This window comes from Phalangium opilio, unplaced genomic scaffold (genome assembly GCF_054372755.1).
Source record: "Phalangium opilio isolate 3A_F unplaced genomic scaffold, DU_Popi_V2 ptg000209l_1, whole genome shotgun sequence".
NCBI lineage: Eukaryota > Metazoa > Arthropoda > Arachnida > Opiliones > Phalangiidae > Phalangium > Phalangium opilio.
This window is the reverse complement of record NW_028324217.1, coordinates 11,364,710-11,389,911: the sequence shown is the minus strand read 5'-3', so window position 1 is coordinate 11,389,911 and position 25,202 is coordinate 11,364,710. Positions and strand designations below refer to the sequence as shown.

Sequence of the window (25,202 nt, the reverse complement as noted above, 5' to 3'; positions counted from 1 at the left end):
TCCACCTCCGCGCCAGCAAAGTTTGGAAATCTTTCCACCTCCGCGCCAGCAAAGTTTGGAAATCTTTACACCTCCGCGCCAGCAAAATTTGGAAATCTTTCCACCTCCGCGCCAGCAAAATTTGGAAATCTTTCCACCTCCGCGCCAGCAAAGTTTGGAAATCTTTCCACCTCACCACCCGCAAAAATTGGAAATCTTTCCACTTCCACACCCGCAAAGTTTGGAAATCTTTCCACCTGGGGCCCCATCCGCAAAATTTGGAAATCTTTCCACCTCCGCGCCAGCAAAATTTGGAAATCTTTCCACCTCCCCAACCGCAAAATTTGGAAATCTTTCCACCTCCCCAACCGCAAAATTTGGAAATCTTTCCACCTCCCCAACCGCAAAATTTGGAAATCTTTCCACCTCCCCAACCGCAAAATTTGGAAATCTTTCCACCTTCCCAACCGCAAAATTTGGAATTCTTTCCACCTCCCCACCCGCAAAATTTGGAAATCTTTCCACCTCCCCACCCGCAAAATTTGGAAATCTTTCCACCTCCCCACCCGCAAAATTTGGAAATCTTTCCACCTCCCCACCCGCAAAAATTGGAAATCTTTCCACTTCCCCACCCACAAAGTTTGGAAACCTTTCCACACCCCATGTAAAGTTGAGCGTTACGGTGGGAATGCGACATAACACACGGTAAAAAAATAAACAAGTTGTATGGCCCTTTAGTTCATGGAAGGATTTTCCCTGAAGGAGGGGGAAAATGAGGATAAAACGTGACGTAGAACAGTGTTCGTGAACAGTCTGGGAAATACAGCACACTTCTGTGCATTGCCAAGATGCTTTATTCCTATTCTCATGATGATCAGATTAACAAGCCAACACTATGTTCTTCATAAGATTTATCATACCCTACTTATACTCATCTTTTTACATTACATCACTAGAGTACAGATTCAATTCAAGAATTTTGTTTGGCAAATTATTGGAGTTAAATAATTCGGTCTATAGAGTAATTTTTTTCCCATATATGGCAACGTCATAACCCTCTTTTAGTAGATATCCCCTTCTCTAATGCAAAGTTGCCCCAACGTTGGGAATACACAGTCCACTCGCCCTCTCAACCGAAATTACTGGATAGACCATTCCATTAAATACTTGCCGAGAAACTAACGCACAGGGGAAGGGCCGCCATATTAAAAGAATTCCCTCGCGTCATAACGCAACGCCAGATGGAGCTCGCGATCGCTAAACGCGGAAGGCTAGTTGACTCACACTTGCGGTGCTTCTTGGCGCATGGGAACTAGCCTAATATGGCGGCACAGCCCCCGTGCTGTTTGCTTTTCCTATGGAATTACAGGGAAGGTCTATTTAACTAGTAATAATATATCAGGGCTCTCTCAAAAATGAAAAAGGGAAAAAGAGGACTTTTCACGATAAAAATAGGGTAAAATGATATCTTTATTACGTGAAAATTGCACACTTCTTCTGGTTAATTAATTGCTTGGACCAGGGGTAAATAACGAAAGGAGTTAGAGACGCTAGCTTCCATAGTGTAGAATACAGTGGGACTTTCAAACGTAGACACAGAAAAGAGATAACGCCTCGGTTGCGCCGTCTATAATTCAAAATAAGTAAGATATTTTCCAACCAATAGCGTGGCAGCAAAGTTGCGAAAGTCATGCTGGGATATCCATTTTCTCCTGTCTGCTAGTGTTCGTCTGCTTACGACTGAGTGAGAAATAGGTTTAGAGTAAAGTTTATTCATTAAGGTGCACTTGAATTAGAATCATGCAATCTTAAAGTTGGTAAATTCCTCATTCGACAATGAAATGGAATTAAATGTCGTTTTTGCATCCTTCAATACAGTTTTAGTTGTTTTAATTTTTTTAGTCACAGATACAGTCGATGATCCTGATCCCACAGTTCCCACTGGCACTGACTCGGAAAAATCACTAAGCCTTGGCTCACTGGGCCGACTCTGTAACCGCGCACTTACGGCAAAACAAGTTTGAACACATTTTGAGGATTTCCCCGGCTTCAAATTGCAAATTGTTGACTTATCTTTCTTCTTTAAATCGCTGTTTACTCGCGATTGAATATTATAATTATGTTGGGTTGATTTATGAGACGACTTCACGACATCGACACCCGTCATTTTACTTTACCCAGAATACCTTGCGGCGCGAGATTTTAAGGCAAAACTTTTAAGGTTCTGGTCTTATTTACAATACAGTTCCAAAGATGGCACTACGTTAGTTACAAATTCTATGAAGTTTCAAGGTCCCACTGTATTCTACACTACGGAAGCTAGCGTCTCTAACTCCTTTCGTTATTTTCCCCTGCTTGGACTATAACCAGGGATAAGACTGTAAAGTAACAAAAATCCAAAGTATAAATAGCTTCTTGAAAAAGTTTTTCTCGATAGCTTTTGATGGTGTGTCATAGGCCTTACTTATCATACCGATTATTTTACCTTCGGTGCAGCGATTTAACTCTAAATACGTGTTCGTTTGATCTGTCCAACACATCATATTGAAAGCATATGATATCATCTGGAAGTGTATTCGTAACATTCTCAATAACGAGAATCTCGTATATTATCGAGCGTAGTACTTAGAACGGTGAAAACGCAAGTCCTAAAACTTGGGAGTGTTTAAAGTGTTAGAGACATAATTTTCGTCATCCACAAAATTAAATGCGAAAAAAATCCTTGAAAAATCTAGTTTATTATGATATGTTTACTTCTTTACTTGGTTTCGTAGCAATTTTATTGCAATCAAAGTATTGTGTTTGGAAAAAGGCTAGTTAAAATTTTGTTTTGTTTGATGACGAAGTAAGGAGAAATTTTTTCTTTAGATGTCGCTCACGTGTCGCCTGTTAGTGTCGTCATAGAGAAACAGTTGAGTCATTTTTAAGAGGGTTTAAAGGCATTCGCCCCTTCGCATGCGGCGAAGGTAAACTAAAAATACGATTTCAAAAATCCAGAAATTACAACTTGGATTTCCCGCGCTTTAGTTATTTTATTTAATAAATCCTTCGCTCGTCGATAGGGAGACGCCACCAGTCATTTACCCTATCACACATGCGAAGGAGGAGAAGCGAAAAATTTCTCACAAAAACGATCAAGGGCCGCTTTCCCCAATAGTTTGTCTAGGCTTTAATAGTGTGTTATAATGTCTATGGTCGCCGCGTTAAGCCTATTTTATTCAGATTCGCGCGGCATTAGTAGACTTGGGACAAGGTTAGTAAAGTATAAATCGCTCGGGAGTCTCGGGCCCTCGCGCTTGGCTTTTCCGCCAGATGGCGTGAGTGACGTATCAAGGAGAAAACCCGCCAAAAATCTTCTCCGCAAACTTGCTTTTGCCCCCCAAATTTCAAGTTTTCGAAGTGTTTTTTCTGTGTTTTCCCTCATATTTAAGTATTGATCAAGCATATTTTTGGAATCAGAAGAGTTTAAACTCCCAAAAAAGTAAGGTTTTCTTTAGATTTCAGATAATTTTTAAACAACGTCGCTATTCCTTTTATCGTGTTTATTGTTTATTTGTGCACGTCAACAGCCACGATCAGGAAATACAAGATGTGATGTGATGATACTTTACTAAGGTAGCGTTAACATACCCTATTTCACGTCGGTCGCGAGCTTATTTAAGTAACCGATCACATCACAAAGTATCTTCGTAAGTATACAGAGGATTCTCCGTATCAATAATTAATTTCCTGCTCTGATCAATTATCAATAGGCCTTTCCGAAACAAACCGGTCCCGAGACGTTCATATTAAGAGGCGTTGTTATATGATGGATAAAGAATGCGCGTGAGGATATTTGTTTTCACCCTACAGGAGTCCCTATCTCGGACGCCAGCTTATTCTATATATACTCTGTTACAACATCGGTTGTCAGCACGCGCAAACTTAGGTCTCTATGCAACGTAGCTTCGTACGTGCTGACAAGAGACGAAAAACTTGAGGATCTTCAGAATTTTAAAATAACCGCGTTTTTAGCTCGAGTGCACGGACTTCTAGGCCTTTGTTTCAAGAACATGTAGTAGGCTGTAGGCAATTTCACGCATATTTGAAACTAAGGCCTAGAGGTCCGTGCACTCGAGCTAAAACTCGCGGATATTTTAAAATCCTGAAGATCCTCAAGTTTTTCGTCTCTTGTCAGCACGTACGAACCTGCGTTGCATAGAGACCTAGGTTTGCGCTTGCTGACAACCGATGTTGTAACAGAGTATAGCTGTCGTCCGAGATAGGGAGTTGCCCATCCTATTCCGTGAAAACAAATTTCCTCGCGCGCATTCTTTATCCATGGTGATAGGGTTAGGTTTGTTTCATTTCAAATGAAAATTAAATAAACGTAATCAGCGCAAACCCAGGATTTCTTTAGTTTTTGGGGTTTTTTTGGTAAGGTCTAATAGAAGTAACTAAGTTCATAATAACTCGATATCCCATCCACGCAAAAAATCCACCTAGCTCTCAGAAATTAGTATCCTGTATAATATCGATGTTAAACTCAGGGTAGGTAACCCTCAGCATCGGAGAATAAAAGGGGTTTCCTCTCACGACACATACACATAGTTCATCAGTAAAGTACACGAGGATGGTACCCAATTATTTGAGGACGGAAGTTGATTAGTCAGCAGAATGTGAATGAACTCGGGGTGAGCTCATTTATAAAAATTAACAGAGTTTGAGCTCACATTGAGCTCTAAGGAAACATCATTTCAATTTTTGAGCTTGAGGTGAGCTCGTTGCAAATTTCTATAATGTAACGTGAGATGAGCTATTGATTGTGCTACTCAAGAATCAACGTCCCTATTCCATGCCCAAAGTTCGTAAAGAAAAGCGCAATATAATTAATGGTGCCAGAGGTAAAACTAAACTCCTACGTATGTGTTTTTTAGGCCAGCGTGAGTACCCGGTACCCGACCTGAAACCCGAAAACGTAATTTCTTAATACCCGAAACTATTCGAATATTTAAATTTTTCTGCTCATTACTAGGCCTGTGCGAATACCCGGTACCCGACCCGAAACCGTAATTTCTTAATACCCGAAACTATTCGAATATTTAAATTTTTCTGCTCATTACTAGGCCTGTGCGAATACCCGGTACCAGACAGGTACCCGACCCGAAACCCGAAAACGTAATTTCTTAATACCCGAAACTATTCGAATATTTAAATTTTTCTGCTCATTATTAGGCCTATGCGAATACCCGGTACCCGACCCGAAACCCGAAAATGTAATTTCTTAATACCCGAAACTATTCGAATATTTAAATTTTTCTGCTCATTACTAGGCCTGTGCGAATACCCGGTACCAGACAGGTACCCGACCCGAAACCCGAAAACGTAATTTCTTAATACCCGAAACTATTCGAATATTTAAATTTTTCTGCTCATTATTAGGCCTGTGCGAATACCCGGTAGCCGACCCGAAACCGTAATTTCTTAATACCCGAAACTATTCGAATATTTAAATTTTTCTGCTCATTACTCGTGACAAGGCTTAGGACAATCGGGTATTGGTTTGGCACTCAGGAGGAAGGGTAAGGTGTGCCTAAAACCACCATTGAGGGCGCTAGACGCCTGGCTTTCTTTATTGTTCCAACCAAAGAAGTTACACGCCCCAGGAATGGAAAGTGTAGCTTCCTCTAGTGTAAATTTTTGTCTGGCCCCTCCTAGTACGCTCCAAAGGCAGGCTCGGTTGACCGAAGGATTTCCGGCTACATTGAAATAGCATAGACCGGAAGTTCCTTGGTCAACCCAACCCCCAGACATAGCTTCCATTCCTGGAGCGTATATTTTCTTTGTTCCAACTGGAACTGAACAAACCCACGAGTTTAGAGAAGAACAAAGTGATACAGCCAGACGGAAATTAAAGGAAGGATTTTTGGTACCCGAAAAGCACCCGATTAATGGTAGTGTTGTTAGGCCTATTTATTCGAGTACCCGCGATAGAAATCCGGGTACCCGACCCGATACCCGATTGAAAGTTTTTCAACTACCCGTACCCAACCCGAAATACAAAAATCACTACCCGCACAGGCCTAATGTTTATCCTGTGGCCGCTACGTAAAAGTTATTAAACACAATTCCCCGTGTTTATTAGTCGAAAAGGGTAATTATCTCACAATTTTCTTGGCTTTTTTCCATACAATATTAATATGTTAAAAAAGTTAAAAAAGTAAATTAGAACGAAGTAATTTCATGACCTCACTGAGCAGTATCAACACAGCATAAGATAAACGACCCTCATTTTTCCAAAAGATTATTGGGATAACGCGTATAATTGAATAGGCTGCTACTAACTACACTAATTAAAATAATGGATTAACTAACGCTAAGGATTGTTCACTAACAGTGTTTCCCCATGTATTAATATCGCCAGCTACATTAGTTCATCCATGTCTAAATTGAGGTATAAAATATTAAACCATCCCTACTCCAATCATGGATTAATAACGCTATGGATTGTTCGTTCCCCCTAAAAGATAAAGTATACATGTTCCAAACGCCCCCTAGCAGCAGCTACTTTCCCTAACAGGAAGTTTTAAGAAAATTGGACCAAATATCACGTGTCCTATGACGTCAAAATTAAAATCCGGCCTAAATTAGAAGCCACCATCTTTAAAATACGCAAAACCAATTTATTTTGTCTAGAGATGGCGCTACATCTACATCCGTTTTGGTCCAATAAATTGGAGGAATGAAGAGGGGAATCAAGGAATAATTCGGAACATGTAGTTGGCGATATTTATACATGGGAAACACTGTTAGTGAACAATCCCTAGCGTTAGTTAATCCATGCTTCAATAGGGATTAGGCGACTACGTTTAGTCAAGAACGAATTCAGGATACCATAAGAACGTTGAAACAAGGCAATGCTGGCGCCATGAAGTCATACTTTTCATAATATGAGGGAGGGCCTATTTTTGGAAATATGGAAAATGGAGTCTCCTAGGTCTAGGAGTGTTGGTGTCGGTGTCAAGAAAAAAATTGTTAAAATCGTTAATGATGAACTGATATATTTAAAAAAAGTGGTTGTAAAGAATCTAGATTTTTCTATTAGAGAGCCTGATTTGTCTGAGACAAAGTCAGTGCAACCAGAAGTATATAACACTTCTCTTCGAGAGAAGTGTACCACAACGCGGGGTAAGTGTAACGTCACTCTTCTCAACATCGGAACATTTAGAGCAAGGTTACTAAACCGAATCACATACACGATAAATAGTTCCCTCATCATTACTCTATTAGCGTTTAAATATTTGGCAAGACGGGCTTGTGGATTTTTGTCCCACGTCAAGACGAGGTTTGTGGGATGACAGGGTTCATACAACTTTTGGAAAACAAATTTCCCTGAGATTTCCAGGTTTTTCCCCATATACTTCCCTGAATTTACCACGTTTTTCCCGTATATATGGAGCAAATGTTAACGAAGGAGGGGGCAATGACTATTACATAATCAAAGGACATCCCCATATCTCTAGTAGAACCAGAGTTATGAGCCTCCAAAGTATAGGGTAATGTTAATCCTATGGAGGGTATGTTTATGAACATTTTGCTTAATTACCCGGCCCCTGTTTGACGCAAATTCCCCTGATTTCCCTGAATTTTACTAAAAATTCGAAATTTCCCTGAATTTTCCCTGAGGTTTTTGTCAACTATTTATTTCCCTGATTTTTCCAGGTTTTCCCGGTTTTCCAGGTTTGTATGAACCCTGGATGATTGCTGGTGATTTAGTGCCAAACAACTATAGAATTCACCCCACGGTGCGATGCGCCCATTTGTAGTTTGATGCGCGGGAAAGCAAACTAAAAGGGTGAGCCTGGGAAGAATGACGTTACATAACTAATGCATTAAGAGGATACAGAGTGTCATCGTTCTTCTATTATCCCCTTCTGGTACAACGGATTTCCCAAACTTGGCCGTGTAACGCCAAGGCTTAAGGCCAGAGAAGCTGAATGTGATACTAGTCACTTTAACTGATTTATAACCAACCCACCGATGGCGCTAAAAACGGATTTACCTAGAACGTAGGCGGTAACGGTTTTCGAAAGAAGTACGACTTCATGGTACCAGGGGAGAATGTTACCATTCCACGTTCTTATGGTATCCTGAATTCGTTCTTGGTTTAGTCAATTAAAACACTTTGGAAACAACAGTATAGCTTCTGTCATGCCCGTGTAACGAAAGAAATAAAATAATGAAATACTTACACGATTGCTGAGGATTTTTGGACAGTGCGGGCATTTGACAGGTTTATCATTCCTATGATATCTAGCGTGAGTACGCAGCTCCGCAAGTTGAAAATACTGACGGTAACAGAAACGACATTTGTGCACTTCGTCATCGGTATGTAGGGTGGAATAATGTTCAACGAGTTCAGATTTTTCACAGAAACTGAAAGCACATTCGAGGTCACATTTGTATGGTTTTTGGTCATTGTGCTCCATCGCGCGATGAACCTTCCAAGGCTTTTCACTGGTAAAATTCTTATCACAGTCCTCGCACCGAAAAATTTCCTTCAGTAAGCGTTTTCTAATTCGTTCCTTCTTGCTTACTACTCGAAGGTTTTGTTTCTTGGAGCATTCTGGTTCCTTAATTTCCAATAACGATTCGGAAGGGACTACGGCCGATTCAACAGCAGAACTGTCAATTCTAGATTCGTCTCTGCAAAAACCGAAAAGAAATAACTATAATATCATTCCAAGGTAAAACATGGTCTATGTAAAACAGCTTATGTAACAAATAAAACCATTTTCTCATTAATCGTTTTCAGTAAAGGTAAAAACGGATTTATGTAAGAAGAACATTGAAGGTAGCAAATTGCCCTTATTCCTGATCATCGCCACCGAGGCGTAGCGGCGACTCTTGGAACTATAATAATACGGTAGTAAATTACAGGTGGCGGTGGAGTCGATGGACTCTGATGGAGATCTGTTATTTTCTATGTTTTGATTATTACCGCTTCAACTTCAAAAAACATGTTGTTAACTAATTATTATTAACCTAATAATCTCCAAATAGACCAAAATCGAATGAAAACTTAGTCCGAAAGTCTTATTTCATAATATTAGACAGAATAAGAAAGGTGAAATCAACTTTTAATACTTTCGAAACCATATCGCTTGTTAAGCCTTGGCTATTCAAATGATTCAGAAAGATCAACAAAACATAGAAAATAACAGATCTCCATCAGAATCCATCGACTCCACCGCCACCTGTAATTGGCTACCGTATTATTATAGTTCCAAAGGTCGCCGCTACGTCTCGGTGGCGTTGATCAGGAATAAGGCCAATTCCCTTCTCATCCACAACTACGTTGTATGTTTTGATGGGAGTGCCTTATAATTTCAAAACTGGCGCTCGCCATCTATCGGCCTTATTCACTTATATATTGGACTTATATATAGACAGGCAAGTAATAATAACTTTAGTACAAAGAAAGAAAAACCAGATACTTCAAAAAATATTTAGAGAAACATCAATTATATATATTCTTATAACTTCAAAACTTATTTCCAATAAATCGGGAGTTGTATCGCATTGTTGTCCAATTTGCTTTTTTACCACTGGAGGTCGAATTTCCAAAAAAAATTATTTAACCTCAAAAATAGAGATAAAAATGACATTTTCGACCACTAGAAGTCGCTATATACAAAATTTGTGGGTGGAGCCAAAATATAATGTATGTATAAATAATAAAGTATGCGAGGATGGTACCAGAGGCTAAATCCGAAGTTCTTAGTACATAAATCTGCTTTTGGTAAAGGGCCTAATTAAAAAATTTTAAAACGTCCCATAATATTGTTAAAAACTAAGGGTGTCACTGGACATTTTGGATAGTAACCTCCGAAATTTTTATAGGTTAACACCAGTGTTCAATGTCCTATAAATTTTTCTGTCAAAGGAGGAGTCACTGGACGCATATCCTATAAAAAATATTTCTTATTTCCGGACCTGTCCGCTGCTAGTAAAGATGACCATTTATATTACTACCAACAGTACCAAAACACGGTAGCCAACACTAATGACTCTTATTAAAAAATACTGCATACCCGGAGGTGTTCTCTTCATTGCAAGAGCCTAAGCTCGTTTCTTCAAGTTTTGAGGATCCATCTGTATCCGAAAATTCCGGAGCTTCGGCGAAACTGAAATTTTCGTTCCCAGAAGAATTTTGGTTTGATTCTTTTTCTGGTTGCCTTTCAATGGTAACCTTCTTGTGAGGGTTACTATTGGCTGGTCGTAAATGAACAATGGTTGGTGTCATCACCACCCTTTTTTTCTTGGTGCAATTTGTTTCGCAAGGATGTTCTACGGATTCATTCATGGTTGACACTTTGAAAAGAAAAATAATCAAATATAGTTGCCATTGTTTTTTTTTTCAAGGCTCAGGCTCCCACCAAAATCTCAAAAACAAGATGGTCTAGCCCATAATTAAGCCACATCTTTTACGTACTCTCGCTATCCCTACTACAATAAATATACTTCTAGTGAAATATCCCCTAATATACCGGTCAGAGGGAATAATTTTTCAATTGCTGCTTGGCAAAGAGAATCGAATATCACCAACGCCCGTTACTAAATTACTAATACTACTACTACTACCACTACTACTCAGGTAAAACTATTAGTCCCATCGATACCTTGTAGCTATGAAGAAACTAAAACATTTCCAAAGCGCGCTTCTAGAACTCGCCCGCTCGGACTTTCTTTTAAAATTCTTCTCGATTTGAGGAGAAATACACGTAAATTCTAATAATAAACACCATTCTATATATAACGTCGGTATTTACTTGCTTTTGCTTCTTAAAAATTCCCCTCGATTTCTTTGAATTTTGAAATCGGGGAGCGGGATGATTTATTGCGTGAAACCCTTATTGTCGACGGGTGACCGGAATTTTAAAGGGAGTATTAAACCTTCCATTTAAATTAAGGCAATACTAAAATCCTCCCTCTCTCTAGCTTTAAATATATCGAGGAAACGTAAACCACAATTCACAAAGCTTAACCTTACCTGTACAATTAAATGCAATGTTTAAACATGCTATTACAATCCCCATCCTTTTAAAATACACGAACGAAAAATATCACCTCACCACAATTATCTAACGTTCACTCTCCCTCCCTTCAATGACGAACGAAAAATTTTATCCTGCCAAAGGCATAACATAACCATTTCTTCGGTTAGCTCTGACATAACCATTTCTTTGGGTAACTCTGACCACATTCCAAATCGCGAAAAACTACTACCACGACGACGACCACCACCACCACCACCACCACTAGCACCACCACCACCACCACCACTAGCACCACCACAGGCTCGCGGGACAAACTAATAGCCTCATCGTATATATACGATGTGGCTAAAAAATAGGGGGAAAGTGACTTTTCACGGTAAAAATAGGGCAAAATAATGACCTAAATTTTAAAAGTAGGAACCAAAAAGGGACCACTGGTAAAACTAAATGATATCTTTACTATGTCCAAAACCAGTTAATTAATTTCTTGAACTATAACCAGGGATAAGACTGTAAAGTACAAAAATCCAAAGAATAAATAGGAATCCAAGTACCGCCCGCGTCAACAGTTATTTTTGTTATCTCTCCTCGCCTGACTAGGGTTGGTACTGGTAATTGTGAACACTTTTTACAAATCTTTGAATAACTTCCGTGGCGCTAACGTTAGACAACTGAAACTTTCAGGACATGAAATATGATTGTTTAGACACAATTCGCTATGTTTTCAGCTTTTTAACTCTCTTAAATTTTGCACAATATCCTATTTCCCAAACCCCTTAGAGGACCCCAAATGTGAACAATCGCTGGCAAATGTAAACTCCCTGACCCTAAATAGTGAACGCGGGACCCAAATGTGAACACCAATGCTATTCAAATGGGAGGAATAAAAATGGCCCTTGGAAAAAGGCTACCAATACGCCAATACGTAGGGCCTAAATTCATGCACCTGGATTAAAGTATACGCAGATTTGATAAGTGATAATAGGATAATATAATTAAAAACAATACCTGAGTCAAAATGCTCAATAATTTGTTGAGAAGTCACATTTTATTCAGCTCCTAGCATAATAGCTGACTGGCGATCCCGCATTCCCGCCCAATAATTAGTGGTAGCTACGGCTATGGCTAAACGGCTAAATTGAAAACTTTACTAAAGGCGCGAAATTTGATGTGTTTTAAAGTTAATATTATCCGAAAGTAGCTTGTTTACACCACTGTTACGTTTAATCTTTTAGTAAAATAGCTTAAAAAGGATTCTAATTATCCTTGAAACGTCGTGTTCACATTTGCAATTTTTACTTGGTTTTTTCCAACTCTATTTTTGAATCGAATTCCGAATCGAAACCAGAGATTTTAATATCAATTTTATAGCAAAAAACGTGATCTATCTAATGGTTAAAGGTTTGTTATCGTGGCTTATTCCCCGATGGTATTGTATTAAGAAACACCTAAAATTGGCATCAACTTAAGTTGATCAGTCCGAGTTGGTGCGTATATTGGTCCGTATCTTTCATCCACGTATTCCTACAATATTCTAACCATTTTTATCGTAATCCTCGATATTCGAGCCCTTTTAAAAGGAATTTGAGCCGCCCAAAAATTTGTTACAAAATTTTAAAGAAAAAGTGTTCACATTTAGAATCGTTCACAATTACCGGTACCAACCCTACTAAATAAATACTTTTTCTGAGGTTTATGAAAATAGGGTGATATAAGGACCGAATACCAATTTTAGGGTAGATTAAGGACCTTGCAAGACTTTTAGGGACCTGGTTGGAGCCCTGTCTAGGTCATAGGGAGACAGAGTTCGCAGATATTGTAATTGCACAGGGTTGATATCTTATTGAAGGGATGCACAATGAACTATATTATGAAGTAGTAGTGTTACAATTTCCTGGACTGAATGTTTAAACATAGAAAACGTAAAAGGGATTGGTGGATAGATTTAACGAAAATACCGAAATACATCCCAAAGCACTGATAACTTTACGAAATTCACGCACGCCCAGTAAAGTGTTTATTCAGGGTGCAATTGAATGTGATTAGACGGGGAAGGAGATGAGGTTTACTTTGGTGGTGTTGTCTTGAAGTCCCTAACGGCGGACACGGGAAAGCGGGCGCCTATAGGGTCTCGTGCCGCTATGTGTCATATTCCCTAGCTCCTACTCGTGATTGGGAACCTAAACCCTTAAAACATCATCTAGCAAGCTGGCTACAATTAAAGGATGTAGCTTGCAATATGGCAATAAATAAACCTTGAGACCTCAAACTTCGTCGCCCGGAAGCTTGGCTTACAGCTTGACTGGAGGCGAAAAGAGGGTGTGACATGCCATGAACCTTCAATCTAGACGGACCAGAAATTGGGAGGGTTTTTTTTTCTGCTTACAACGTCTGTGCGCAGTTGCCCGCCAATTACGCAAGGTACGCGCACCGCGGTACAACGTAAACAAACGTGACGCTTTTGGGAAGAGTACTAAACTTATGTTTTTACATTTTAATATCCTTGAATCACTTTCACAATTGCCGAACGCACAAATCTTTAATTTTCCTATTTTTAATTATTTTCTTAAACTCTACTTTTAAATTGATGCAAAAAAATTAACATTTGTCCCAAGGCTTAGCGAAATGAGACCAAGCGGTCATTTTACTTGTTTACATTGTACCAGCGTGGGAAATACGGCGGTGGCACAGGGCAAATGACCAGTTTGAAAATTGCCCGCACCAGTTTAAAAATAAAATCGGAGGACGGTCAGTGGTCCACGGGACCACTAAGAAAATTCAAGGGTAACCAGAGTCTCAACTATTTTAATTACCCACTTCTCTAGTTTAGCAGACGACGCGCCCTGGTCAATGGTCATGGACCAGTTTATTTATTCCAGGCCAGGGGGGGTCGCTGGAATAATGTCCAGTTTTAAAAAAATCCTTATTTCCCACCCTGCATTGTACCCTCTTTCTCCAAGATCTTGTCGTCTGCTAGCTTTTTTTTCTTTATTATTTTGGGACACTTTAGGAAGAAAACACGGGATCCGCCATTAAGATTCTGGCCCATTATATAGAGTGCTGTCAGAAGCGCCAGTGTGACGTCACCCATGCTGTTTTCCCATAAAGAAAAAACGGTAACTGTCATGGCCGCTCATTGCTAAAGGCAGATTCGTGACGTTTAACCTTGGATCTGACGTCACAACTGACAGCACTCTATAGAAGGTTCATGGACATGCTCGGCGGCATAAGTTGAACACTATGCTATAGATTACTTGGGTCTAAGATTGCAGCGCCATCTATCGCATCGTATGTGTGAACATAAAAAACTTTGCTATTTTGTCCACTAGATGCTACCTGAGGAGTAAGGCACACGCTAACGCAAAGTATGCTGAGAGTTTGAAACTGCTAACCACAGGTACAAGACCACTCTGTGGTGGAAATAGGCTTTTTGTCTCCAGTCAAGCTGGTTCCTCCATGCTCAGAGGAGTGCACCACACTCCCTACACTTGTCATTGTACTCAGGAGTCAGGAGGTTTTCAACCCTTTAAAGAATGCATCGGCGGTTGGGTAAAAATCATTTGAAATACCCGGCCACATGCACCACGTGACGCCAAGATCCATAGACTTCACATGAAGTGTTACTGGACCCCTAACCCTTGTCGCCAATTGCAGAGCCAATTCCCCAAATAGAACCAACTAAGTTTCTTTGAACCACGCCTCTCCTTGGTCACGTGTCTTCAACAAGTTTCAAAAATATTTACACACCCGCCGATGGCATTTTCGGTCTTAGGCAATGAGATAGAATTTATGTATTAAACCTAGAGTCACAACGTGGGACCTCGAGATCACCGTTTCGCGATACACCTTTTGTTTTGTCGAGCATGAATATTTATCAAAACGGGTGGCGCCACCTATTAATCGCTTGAAGAACGTTTTTATTACCGTTTGTTGCTACAAGCTGTCAAGATAGTTTTTTAAACGTGTTAAATAAAATACGCGAGTTACATAATAAAAACTCAAGTCCATTTTAATCTAATAAATAGATGAAATAAAAATCAAAACGATGTTTCTGATTGCAAACAAGCAAGTAAAAGTTTTAATTAGTTCCGATAGAGGCTCACAGATGGCGCTGTCATGTTTTGATAATCGTGCTTAATAAAAACAATGTGTTTCGCGGTAAGCCGATTTGTATTGTAACTCTAGGTTTATATATTCTACCTCATTGGTCTTATGAGCAGAGCGCTACCCAGAGAATATAAGTGTCTAAGCCAGAGGTGACCTACAGACCCAATATATACGAGATCAGCCTAACTTTGTCCCTTTCACTCGGCTATGCTAAGATCTGGAACTTCAAACTGTACTTCAGAGCGAAGAGAGATTTAGTCGTCAAGCGTTTCCACTCGCTCTTTACTCTTTTTTAAAAAACGTTTACTCCGCTTTGTGATCAATAGACAACAGGAACAAGTGCAGTTTACCGGGCACATTTTTAAATTGAAAATAAAGTCAGAATTTGTGTTTAGTACATTCAGAATAGCTATAACCATAAGGACATTATCTCTCTATAAGGGCCCAAGATTTATGTTACGGTTGAAATGTATGTATGTCCGATTTGGTCAGCCATCCGTCTCATCTCAAGTGGTATAATAATTGTATAGCCTAAACAGAGGCCGAGCGCATTCGCTGCAGAGTAACCCGCTATTGAACATTTTTTCCTCCTTCAATGATTTCTCACGACAGCTCTTCGTGATTTTTACTAAGCGCGAATTTACCTCTTGTGTCTGAGAGAGCTGGGGGGTTCTCTTACTTATTTTTACCCTCAGTCCTTCCTCTCTCGCCTACCCGCCTGTTTTAGTTTGATTCCCAACCGCTTGGGAGCGTTATCTCAGAGCTCGCGTCTAGACCACGACCGGCTCAGGAAATCGGTCGTGGCTGATTTTGAAAATTATTTTTCTCTCCCGCGAATTTTACGAAAATTTCGGAAGGAGCCCCTATACAAAATCTACGTCACATCTAGCAGAACTACATGTTTTTGCTAATAGATGCGCTTGGGCCCTTAGAGAGATGATGTCCTTTTGCTATAACATCTAGAAATGTTTGTATGGAAATATATTTTTCTAACAATTAAAAAATTAAAACGCACGTACTGCTTAATGGCACAGTCTTAAGGTAACCTCAAGCCTTCATTCTTTTAATCCCAAATCTCCATTATTACTGGGCTTAGGTCATTAAATTTCTTGTTAAAATATTTCTGACAAACAAATCGCGGATTGTTTCTGAACACGAATATCCGTTCTATTTTCAATTTAAAAAAGCACCCGATAATCCGCAATTATACCAATAAACGCCTCGATTTTTGGGTAGCGTTTTAGAATTTATGTATAATTACAGGAAATAAAGTTCACTTACGATTTTCATTTGAAGCAGCTTTGTCGAAAACGGCTGGATGGGCATCAACATCAAGGTTGCTTGACACCAAACTGAAAAATATAAAAAAATTTACATCGTCAGGTTGAGACTTCCGCATACTTGGTGGTTTCACCAGGGATAGATTTAATTTTAGAAGTAGGAATGGAGAACGGTTAGTATTTACTTCAGTCCGACTCATAACGCAGTATAGAGCCCCTCCCTCCAACACATAACGAAAATTTTAAATTACTTTATTGGCTCACTTAAACTACGTTTTGCTGACGGGTACGGCGAAAAAGTACGTAATTCCTTTTTACCTCTGTCGCTATGACCCGCCTCTTCTTTCATACCCCTCCTTCCCGTGGAAGGTGGTTCGCGACTTCGACGCGTACCCACATTACTCTGTTCTCCATTCCTACTTATAACATTAAATCTATCCCTGGTTTCACTTATCTTTAGAGACAATTTTAAGGGAGAATTAAATGGTCAGACCACCGTTTTTTAATCAATTTATATTGGTAAAATAATATTAAAGGGTATGAGAAGCTTCGTTTGAAAAACCTCTGATTTATATAACAAAAGATAGAATTAATTTCTGTGAATTCAAAAATATCAAGCTTTTAATTCTCCCTCCGATTTCTAATTATTATTTGGCAATATGCATTTGAAAATGCTTCATATGAAATTATTTGAAATCGACTTCTTATGAAAGGCTAAAACGTTTTCCGTAGTTCGACGTCACATATATTTTTCACGTGAGATGGTGCCACTCTCTCCGCTATTAGACCCAGAGTTTAGTCTGGCGAGAATCTCGAGACGCGTATAGGATTCCCGCGCTTTTTTTCCTCACGTCATAGTGATGTCATCAAATGGGCGAACAAGCTCGACAAGACAAAATTATTGATATATCGAAACTGAGTTTTCGAGATTTTTCAATGGTTTTTAAAAATCGAAACTTTGGTTCAATTATATTAAAAATTTGATATTTTGAAAGTAGAGACTCGAAAGTGTAACATAATACCACTTTCGTGGTAAAATATGATATCAAATTGTAAATTCGCATTCCCTATAATGGAATGGTGTATAGAATGTTGATTTTTTTTTTTTTCGTTACTAAGGGCAGTATTTGTAGGCATTAACGCAGAAAATTAAGGTACATTCGATGGACGTAAAGCTCGAACCGTATTTTTAAAGATGAGGCTTAAGGCTCAGTTAGAAGACAAATTTTAAGGCTGGAGGCTTGGCTCAAAACCAAAAAAATCAACCACTAATAAAGCGATTAAGAACTTGGTTTTCTGACCATTTCAATCCACCTTATTCCCTTTCGCCGGAAGTTAGGCTTAGCTCGGGATTCATGGGGTGTGAGTAATGGGAAGATATTGGTCTGTCGTCCGCTTATGTAGCAGACTACAGACGAATTTCATCCCGTTACTCACCCCCATGAACCCCGAGCTAAGCCTAACTTCCGGCGAAAGGGAATAAGGTGGATTAGGAAATAAGAGAGCCTGGTTTGACATAACTAATTTTTTTCACGCTTTTAACATACCTGCAAAGTTTGAAGCAATTACTACAAGGATGAATTTCTTTACGAATCAAGATATCACTAGTTATGATCTCGTCTTCAGGTGGATCAAACCACACTGGGCATCCTACTGATTGATACCTCTCGAATGGATATTTGAAACACACAATTTCCTCACCAAGAGCTCTTGAAGCTATATCCTGTTGAAAATAACAATAAACATTCCCAGTTTTTAATACACATAAACCAAATTAACAATGTCATATATCGGAGCCTCCGAGATGATCTAGGCCCGTGCCTATCGCGAAGCGAGAATTACTTTTTTTTTTAACTAATTCAGTTCGCCGTGTTTTCTCGCTTGGGGGCGCTTTTAGTATCGTAAAATAAAAGTAAGTTCGGCCTCGTGACCCCGTCGACTGCTACAATATTAGGGCAAAGCATAGACGTAGAGCGGTGAAGCCGAGGTTGCGGATAGTAAGAAAATATTTTAGAAAATTTCAGAAGACCTTTAATAAAAAATCATGCCAAAGAAGTAAAGGATAGAAAAGCTAAGGTTAAAAATATGAAAGGTTACGAAGGAGTAAAAACAAAATATTCTTATGGTATAATAAAACTGTGAATTAGCAACTTCAAGAAGTTTTGTTTTACTAAAAAAACCACAATGCTAAAATCTCATAATTAATTTTTTTTTGTCCGCACAATCTAACCAAAAGATTCGATAAAAATTAAATAGCCTCTAAAACAATTACGTTAATTTAAGGGTGAAACCTTTCTCTTTCATAAAAATTTTATCATTGGCCCCTAAAATATCAAGGACAATTTATGGAAGACCCCCTTCGCAACTGTAATAAAAGCGCCATCTACATCTAGTACACATATTGGGTGAAAATATTTCCTCTACGAAACAGGATATTTCCCCACGTAAAAATCGACACGCACGGGCCTAGATCATCTCGGAGGTTCCGCGTGTATGTTTTTCCAGTTTATTATGACTATTATTTTGAGTCTATTAGTAACTAACATAAATATACCCATTGGGACGCCACGTGGCTTTCGGTTCGGTATCTTCAAAGCAAAGCGTGGGTCCAGTGGATCCCCTACAAGGTGACTTTTCTTAGGAACTCCAGTTTTCGTTTGGCGAAGGCTAGTGGGTGAGATTTATAAGTGCACTTATAAATCCCGCCCACAGATGTCTCCTGCCTTCGCCAAGCCAAAACTGGAGTTCCTAAGGAAAGTCACCTTGTAAGGGATTCATGGAACCAACAATTCTTTTGAATTTCAATAACGGCTCAGATCTCGTTCGCGGGTTTTGAGGCGAGAAAGGGATAACCTGATTATCTTGATTTTGCCATGCGCAGAACCTGTTTTACCCCAAGAATCAGACTCTAATCCAATCAGAAAAATATTTTCGTCGCTCAACGACAGATGGTAGAACGTTCTACAGTCAATTTCGTTAGTCACGTGATCCTATCCCTTGGATGGAGACGAGACCAAGCCAACTTGCTTATTTGTAGGTTAATTGGGTCTATTGACGGAAGTAGAAGGGACATTAACCAGGGTTCATACAACTTTTGGAAAACAAATTTCCCTGAGATTTCCAGGTTTTTTCCCATATACTTCCCTGAGTTTTCAAGGTTTTTCCCGTATATGGAGTATCCTATGGAGCAAATCTTAACGAAGGAGGGGGGGCAAATAGGACTATTACATAATCAAAGGACATTCCCGTATCTCTAAAATAACCAGAGTTATAAGCCTCCAAAGTATAGTGCAATGTTAATCCTATGGAGGGGGCTATGTTCACGAACATTTTGCTTAATTTACTTGGCCCCTGTTTGACGCAAATTTCCCTGATTTCCCTGAATTTTACTAAAAATTCTAAATTTCCCTGTGGTTTTTGTCAACTACTTATTTCCCTGATTTTTCCCGGTATTCCAGGTTTGTATGAACCCTGCATTAACAAAACGTTCTACACTGTTGACCACAGCGGTGGGTCTACATCATTCATTGCACTTTTAATAATAGTTGCATCTGATGCGCAGTAGCTTGATTTCAATGAATTTTCCTTACGAGAACGTTTAGTGATGGAAGAAGAATACGAGCTATGGGCTCTATTTACACGTTGTTGCGCAGAATTTTTTTTTTTAAAGTTTAGCAAGTTTGCTCGAAGTCTGGCAGCGCCACCGTGTCGGTTTTTGGATCCTCACGCGCCTATGAGTTGGTACTCTTTCCTATAGAGCCCATAGCTCGTATTTTCGTTCCTCAATGGTTTACTTTTTACCGTTAGGCTTACTTTGGTAAATCCAGGACAGTACAGTTGTTCATTTTCCAGTTTAAGGAAGGCATTTTGAATGACGATGTCTTGAATTTTGCCACTTTCCGTGTCAATATAGTCAATTTGGCAAGGTTCTCGAAAGAGAGTTAACACTGTCAGTTTTCCTTCCTTGGAAAATATCAATCTAGTTGGCAGGTCACTAAACGATGACACTGCAACAACCGCGTTCTCTAAGGTCACTTCTAAATCCTCAATTGATCCCTCCCGATTTTTCCTGAACTTGAAACAGTATTTATCTGAAAATGAACAATTTTTCTTAAAGCGAGAATGAAAATGGTCAAACAACGTTATTAAACGTATTTATATTGATAAAATAGTGTCCCTATATACAGCTATATAGGCCTGGGTTTCAGAAATTTAGAAACCCGGGCAGAAATAGACGGCCCACAGTGGAGTAGCTATTTTTGCCCGGGTTCAAAATCCGGGCAGAAATAGCCCCGAAATATTAGTCGGCTATTTATGCCCAGGTAGCGAAAAACTATTTCAAGCCCGGGCAGAAATATACGGTCCACAGTGGGCCGTCTATTTTTGCCCGGGTTCAAAATCCGGGCAGAAACAGCCCCGAAATATTAGTCGGCTATTTATGCTAGAGAGCTGCAACTCCGTGGAAGAACTCCGAAACCCGCTGGGTTCCGCGTTTAAGCGATGGGAACTCCAGGAGTTGGAAATGTTTTTCTGAGATAAAATTGGAGTTGGGTGGCAGTGGAAGTTTTCGTGTGCGGAGTTGGGAGGCAATGGGAATAATGATAATTATAATTGCGGAGTTGGGAGGCAATGGAAATCTCGGAGTTGGAAAACTTGAGTCTGGTAAGTGGTAGGGCTCCAATTTAAAAGCGGACTTTAACGTTGTTTGTCTTCAGAAGCTTCGTACGAAATTCATTTTTCACCTGTAACCCCACGTGACACGTCCTCTCAGTGAGTCTCTCACACAATGGGCCGCCGGCGCTTTCCTTTTCTCTTAAACCCATTGACAAGTCTCCTTTCTAGCTTTGAGGCATATTAATGTAAGGCAATAGGCATATTGGCAGGCACAACTAATAACAGAATTGACTCTAGTGTTAGTATTTCTTGATTCGTAAAGTTCGTGGCCTTGTCCTTCAAAATAGCATTTGTGAAGCAAATCAGTCCGATTTTAATTAAATAGCTAATTTAAGAAACTAAGCGTAAAATATGACTCAACGACAACGCGTATCGCCTTTTTCCCCAAATCTTAAGTTTTAATTTCTAGAAGAATTTTATGAGTAAATATTATTCCTTATTTGAAAATCATAATTTATAAGCACTCGTGATATCAATCTCGTGCCAAATTTGAAGGAAAACTAATGAGCTACACGTTTAACTTGAACTTTCTATTTTTCCAATTCTAAAGAGTAAAGAAATCTTCCAAAGAGTAGAAACTAGAAAGGTTTTAATGGACGAAGTTAGAAGGAGTTTAAGAAATTTTAATTTTCATGGAAGGAGTTGGGAGGAGTTAAAGAAATTTTAATTTTCATGGAAGGAGTTGGGAGGAGTTTAAGAAATTTTAATTTTCATGGAAGGAGTTGGGAGGAGTTTAAGAAATTTTAATTTTCATGGAAGGAGTTGGGAGGAGTTTAAGAAATTTTAATTTTCATGGAAGGAGTTGGGAGGAGTTTAAGAAATTTTAATTTTCATGGAAGGAGTTGGGAGGAGTTTAAGAAATTTTAATTTTCATGGAAGGAGTTGGGAGGAGTTTTAAATTTGGCTTTGCGGAGTTCTGCGGAGTTGAAACTTTTGATTATGGCATTGGGAGGAATTAGAGTCATTGTTGTGTATTGCCTTGGAGTTGGAAGGAGTTGGAGGTTAATATTTTCATTTTGCAGCTCTCTAATTTATGCCCGGGTAGCCAAAAACTGTTTCAAGCCCGGGCAGAAATATACGGTCCACAGTGGGCCGTCTATTTTTGCCCAGGTGCTCAAGTGTTATATCCAACCTGGGCAGAAATAGTCGCCCAATTATGCAAGGCTTGCTGGGGGCGCATTGAGTTAAACTATTCCCCCTTAGCAACATTTGCTATTCCTTTTTTTCCGACTTAAGGGGGCGCACATTATCTCGGCCCCCGGGTGCAAAATTGCTTAATCCGGCCCTGAGGTTAGGTTAGGTTTGGTTAGGTGCCGTTGCTAAACGACATGATTTAGCTACAAATCTTGGTATTATTAAAAATCAGCGCCTTTTGCGTAGCAAAGGAAAGCTCTTAACACGCGCTTTAATCGCAGATTAAGTCATATCAAAAACGGATTTATGTACTAAGAACGTGGGATCATAGCTTTAGCCTCTGGTACCATCCTCGCATACTTTATCGAGAAACTTCGTCTGCTTATATTTTGACTCCACCCACAAATTCTGTATATAGCGACTTCTAAAGATCGAAAACGTCATTCTTATCTCTATTTTCGTGGTTAAATATTTTTTCCGAAATTGTGCCAGTGGTAAAAAAGCAAAGTGGACAACAATGCTATATATAACTCCCGATTTAGTGGAATTAAAGGAATAGCGACGTGATTTAAAAATTATCTCAAATCTAAAGAAAACCTTACTTTTTTGAGAGTTTAAACTCTTCTGATTCCAAAAATATGCTTGATTAATATTTAAATATGAAGGAAAACACAGAAAAAACACTTTGAAAACTTGAAATTTTGGGGGGCAAAAGCAAATTTGCGAAGAAGATTTTTGGCGGGTTTTCTCCTTGCTACGTCACTCACGGCATCTCGCGGAAAAGCCAAACGCGCGCGCCCGAGACTCCCGAGTCTACTAATGCCGCGCGAATCTGAATAAAATAGGCTTAACACTTAGGCTGAGACACTAACAGGCGTCACGTGAGCGACATCTACAGTGAAAGTTTCTCCTTACTACGTCATCAAGCGAAACAAAATTTTAACTAGGCCTTTTCCAAACACTAAACTTTGATTGCAATTTTACAAATTTCTACGAAACCAAATACAAAAGTAAACATATCATAATAAACTAGATTTTTCAAGGATTTTTTTGGCATTTTAAGTTTGTGGGTGACGAAAATTATGTCACTAACACTTTAAGTTTTAGAGTTAAGAATATAAATAATTGATGTTTCTTTTTTAAGCATCTAGTTTTTCTTTCTTTGTATATTTAACCATGAAAATAGAGATATACAGAATTTGTGGGTGGAGTCAAAATATAAGCAGACGACGTTTCTCAATAAAGTATGCGAGGATGGGTACTGGGTAGTGAATTTGCTACCTTCAACATTCTTCTCACATAAATCCGTTTTTGGTCATATGAGGTAATGGTTCTAATTGGTTACTCAATTTTATTTAACAACCGTTCCTGTTTTTAAAAACTGAGAGTAAGGTTTAGAATGTCAGCCGTTTAATTTTGCAAAATTTTCGGAAAGGTTTTGGCAAGTTTGTTAATGATTTCGATTTATTTGTTTATTTATTTTATCAACATTATAAATCAATTAAAAATGGTTCCCTGAGAATTTAATTGCCCCTTTAAGTGCCCCATTCCAAGCGGATGGGGCAATTATACTAATTAGTGACTCTTTCTTGGAAAATTTAAAATACAAATAATTGTACCAAAATGAACATTAAATAGTTACTGACCCAATTTTTTGGTTGATAGACAATTGAGCAAATCAGAAAAAGTAGAAAATGGCGGAGCTTCTTCGAAGAGGGCCAACCATTTGCTGCAGAAAGAAACTTGGCCTTCTGCAGGTGCCTTGGATTCCAGAGCAGTGCTCAAAGTGTCAACCTTCCCCAATTTTAAAGGCTCCATCTGATTGTTTCTTGAAATTTTCCTTTACACTGAAAATTTTAAATTAAAAACCAATCACTTTTACATTGTGTGGCAGCAGTACAGCGGCTATTCCCACACAATGTGTGGCAGCAGTGCAGAGGCTATTCCCACACACTATGTGTGGCAATAGTCACTCCCTTTCTTTAATGACCACTGGCTTTCTAAAAATTGTTAAAATTTCCTAATGTTGTTGTTTGTTTCGTATTTACACGATTTATTGTTTTATATCAATAACTTTCTTTACGAAATAATAATAATAATGTGTATAAATGCACTTTTTTTAAGGACTACGAAGCAAAACTAGGTTTTGCGTAACAGAATATGTACATGGCCTTAATTTCCGCGAAAAATACATGGCAGACAGTCCAGTTTCGCTATAGTTCCGTTACCGTCCCTCATCTTTTTGAAATATATACTTACATATTATTATATTATCTACTACCCAGGTTCATGGTTCACCCTTCAGTAGAAAAATACACCACTACGAACTTCGCCGCGTCGGACACATTCAAGTTTTATATTTCCAATTCACTAAAACTTAAGGCTACCAGCGAGGTTATATAATATAATGCTAATATTTTAGAATAATTTAAATAAGAAATATTCTAAAATCAAATTTCAAAAGAGTTTCCCACAATGGCCACTTGGCATGGCACAGAAATGATCTGAAAATTCTGAATCGAAGTCCCAGAATACCTAGCAGACAAAGTATTAGGAAATTCAAAGCTCACTTGATCACGCGCCCAACGAGCAGCTTGCGTCGTTAAGCGCGTCATCGAGTGGGCTGTGTGTAATTGGAAGGGTCGATGACAATTGTCACTATTCATGAAAATGATGGAATATATGGATTTTTTAAACTGGTCATATGGCCAGTAGAGCCAAAGTACTTTCAAGTAAAAAACTGGACACTGGCCAGTAAACGTGGTGAAACCTTGAAACATTTTTACAAATTAAGTGGCCTCAGGGCCAGTGGACCCCAAGAGTTTAATTTTTAAACAGGCTCGGTAAATTTTTAAAGTGGACAATTGTCCAGGGCCATTGCCTTGCTTCGTAGCCTGTTTGGAAGCTAAGAACTAGTTTAGTTATTAAAAAAAAAAGAAAGAAATTCTAACGGAGCATTTAAGCACGGCCTACTCGATCGCGCCGGGTC

The 25,202-nt window shown here is 39.0% G+C and overlaps 1 protein-coding gene across 4 annotated transcripts in view; it reads right to left on the bottom strand.

Annotated features, from left to right (window-relative positions):
• Positions 1-24,832, bottom strand: part of LOC149619151 (uncharacterized) — a 78,931-nt gene extending 54,099 nt beyond the window's left edge. Inside the window, exons 1-7 of one of the 4 annotated variants that reach the window (XM_089854104.1) lie at positions 24,473-24,832; positions 23,860-24,060; positions 20,219-20,496; positions 17,953-18,128; positions 16,407-16,465; positions 10,053-10,332; positions 8,211-8,664 (exon numbers count right to left, since the gene is read on the bottom strand). In XM_089854104.1, the coding sequence (XP_089710230.1) occupies positions 8,211-8,664; positions 10,053-10,332; positions 16,407-16,465; positions 17,953-18,128; positions 20,219-20,496; positions 23,860-24,031 (1,419 nt within the window). In that variant the 5' untranslated portion in view covers positions 24,032-24,060; positions 24,473-24,832. Of the gene's footprint in view, positions 1-8,210; positions 8,665-10,052; positions 10,333-16,406; positions 16,478-17,952; positions 18,129-20,218; positions 20,497-23,859; positions 24,061-24,472 lie in introns of all 4 variants that reach the window. The other 3 variants (XM_089854103.1, XM_089854106.1, XM_089854105.1) reach the window with 3 other exon arrangements.
• Positions 24,833-25,202: the final 370 nt, after the last annotated feature.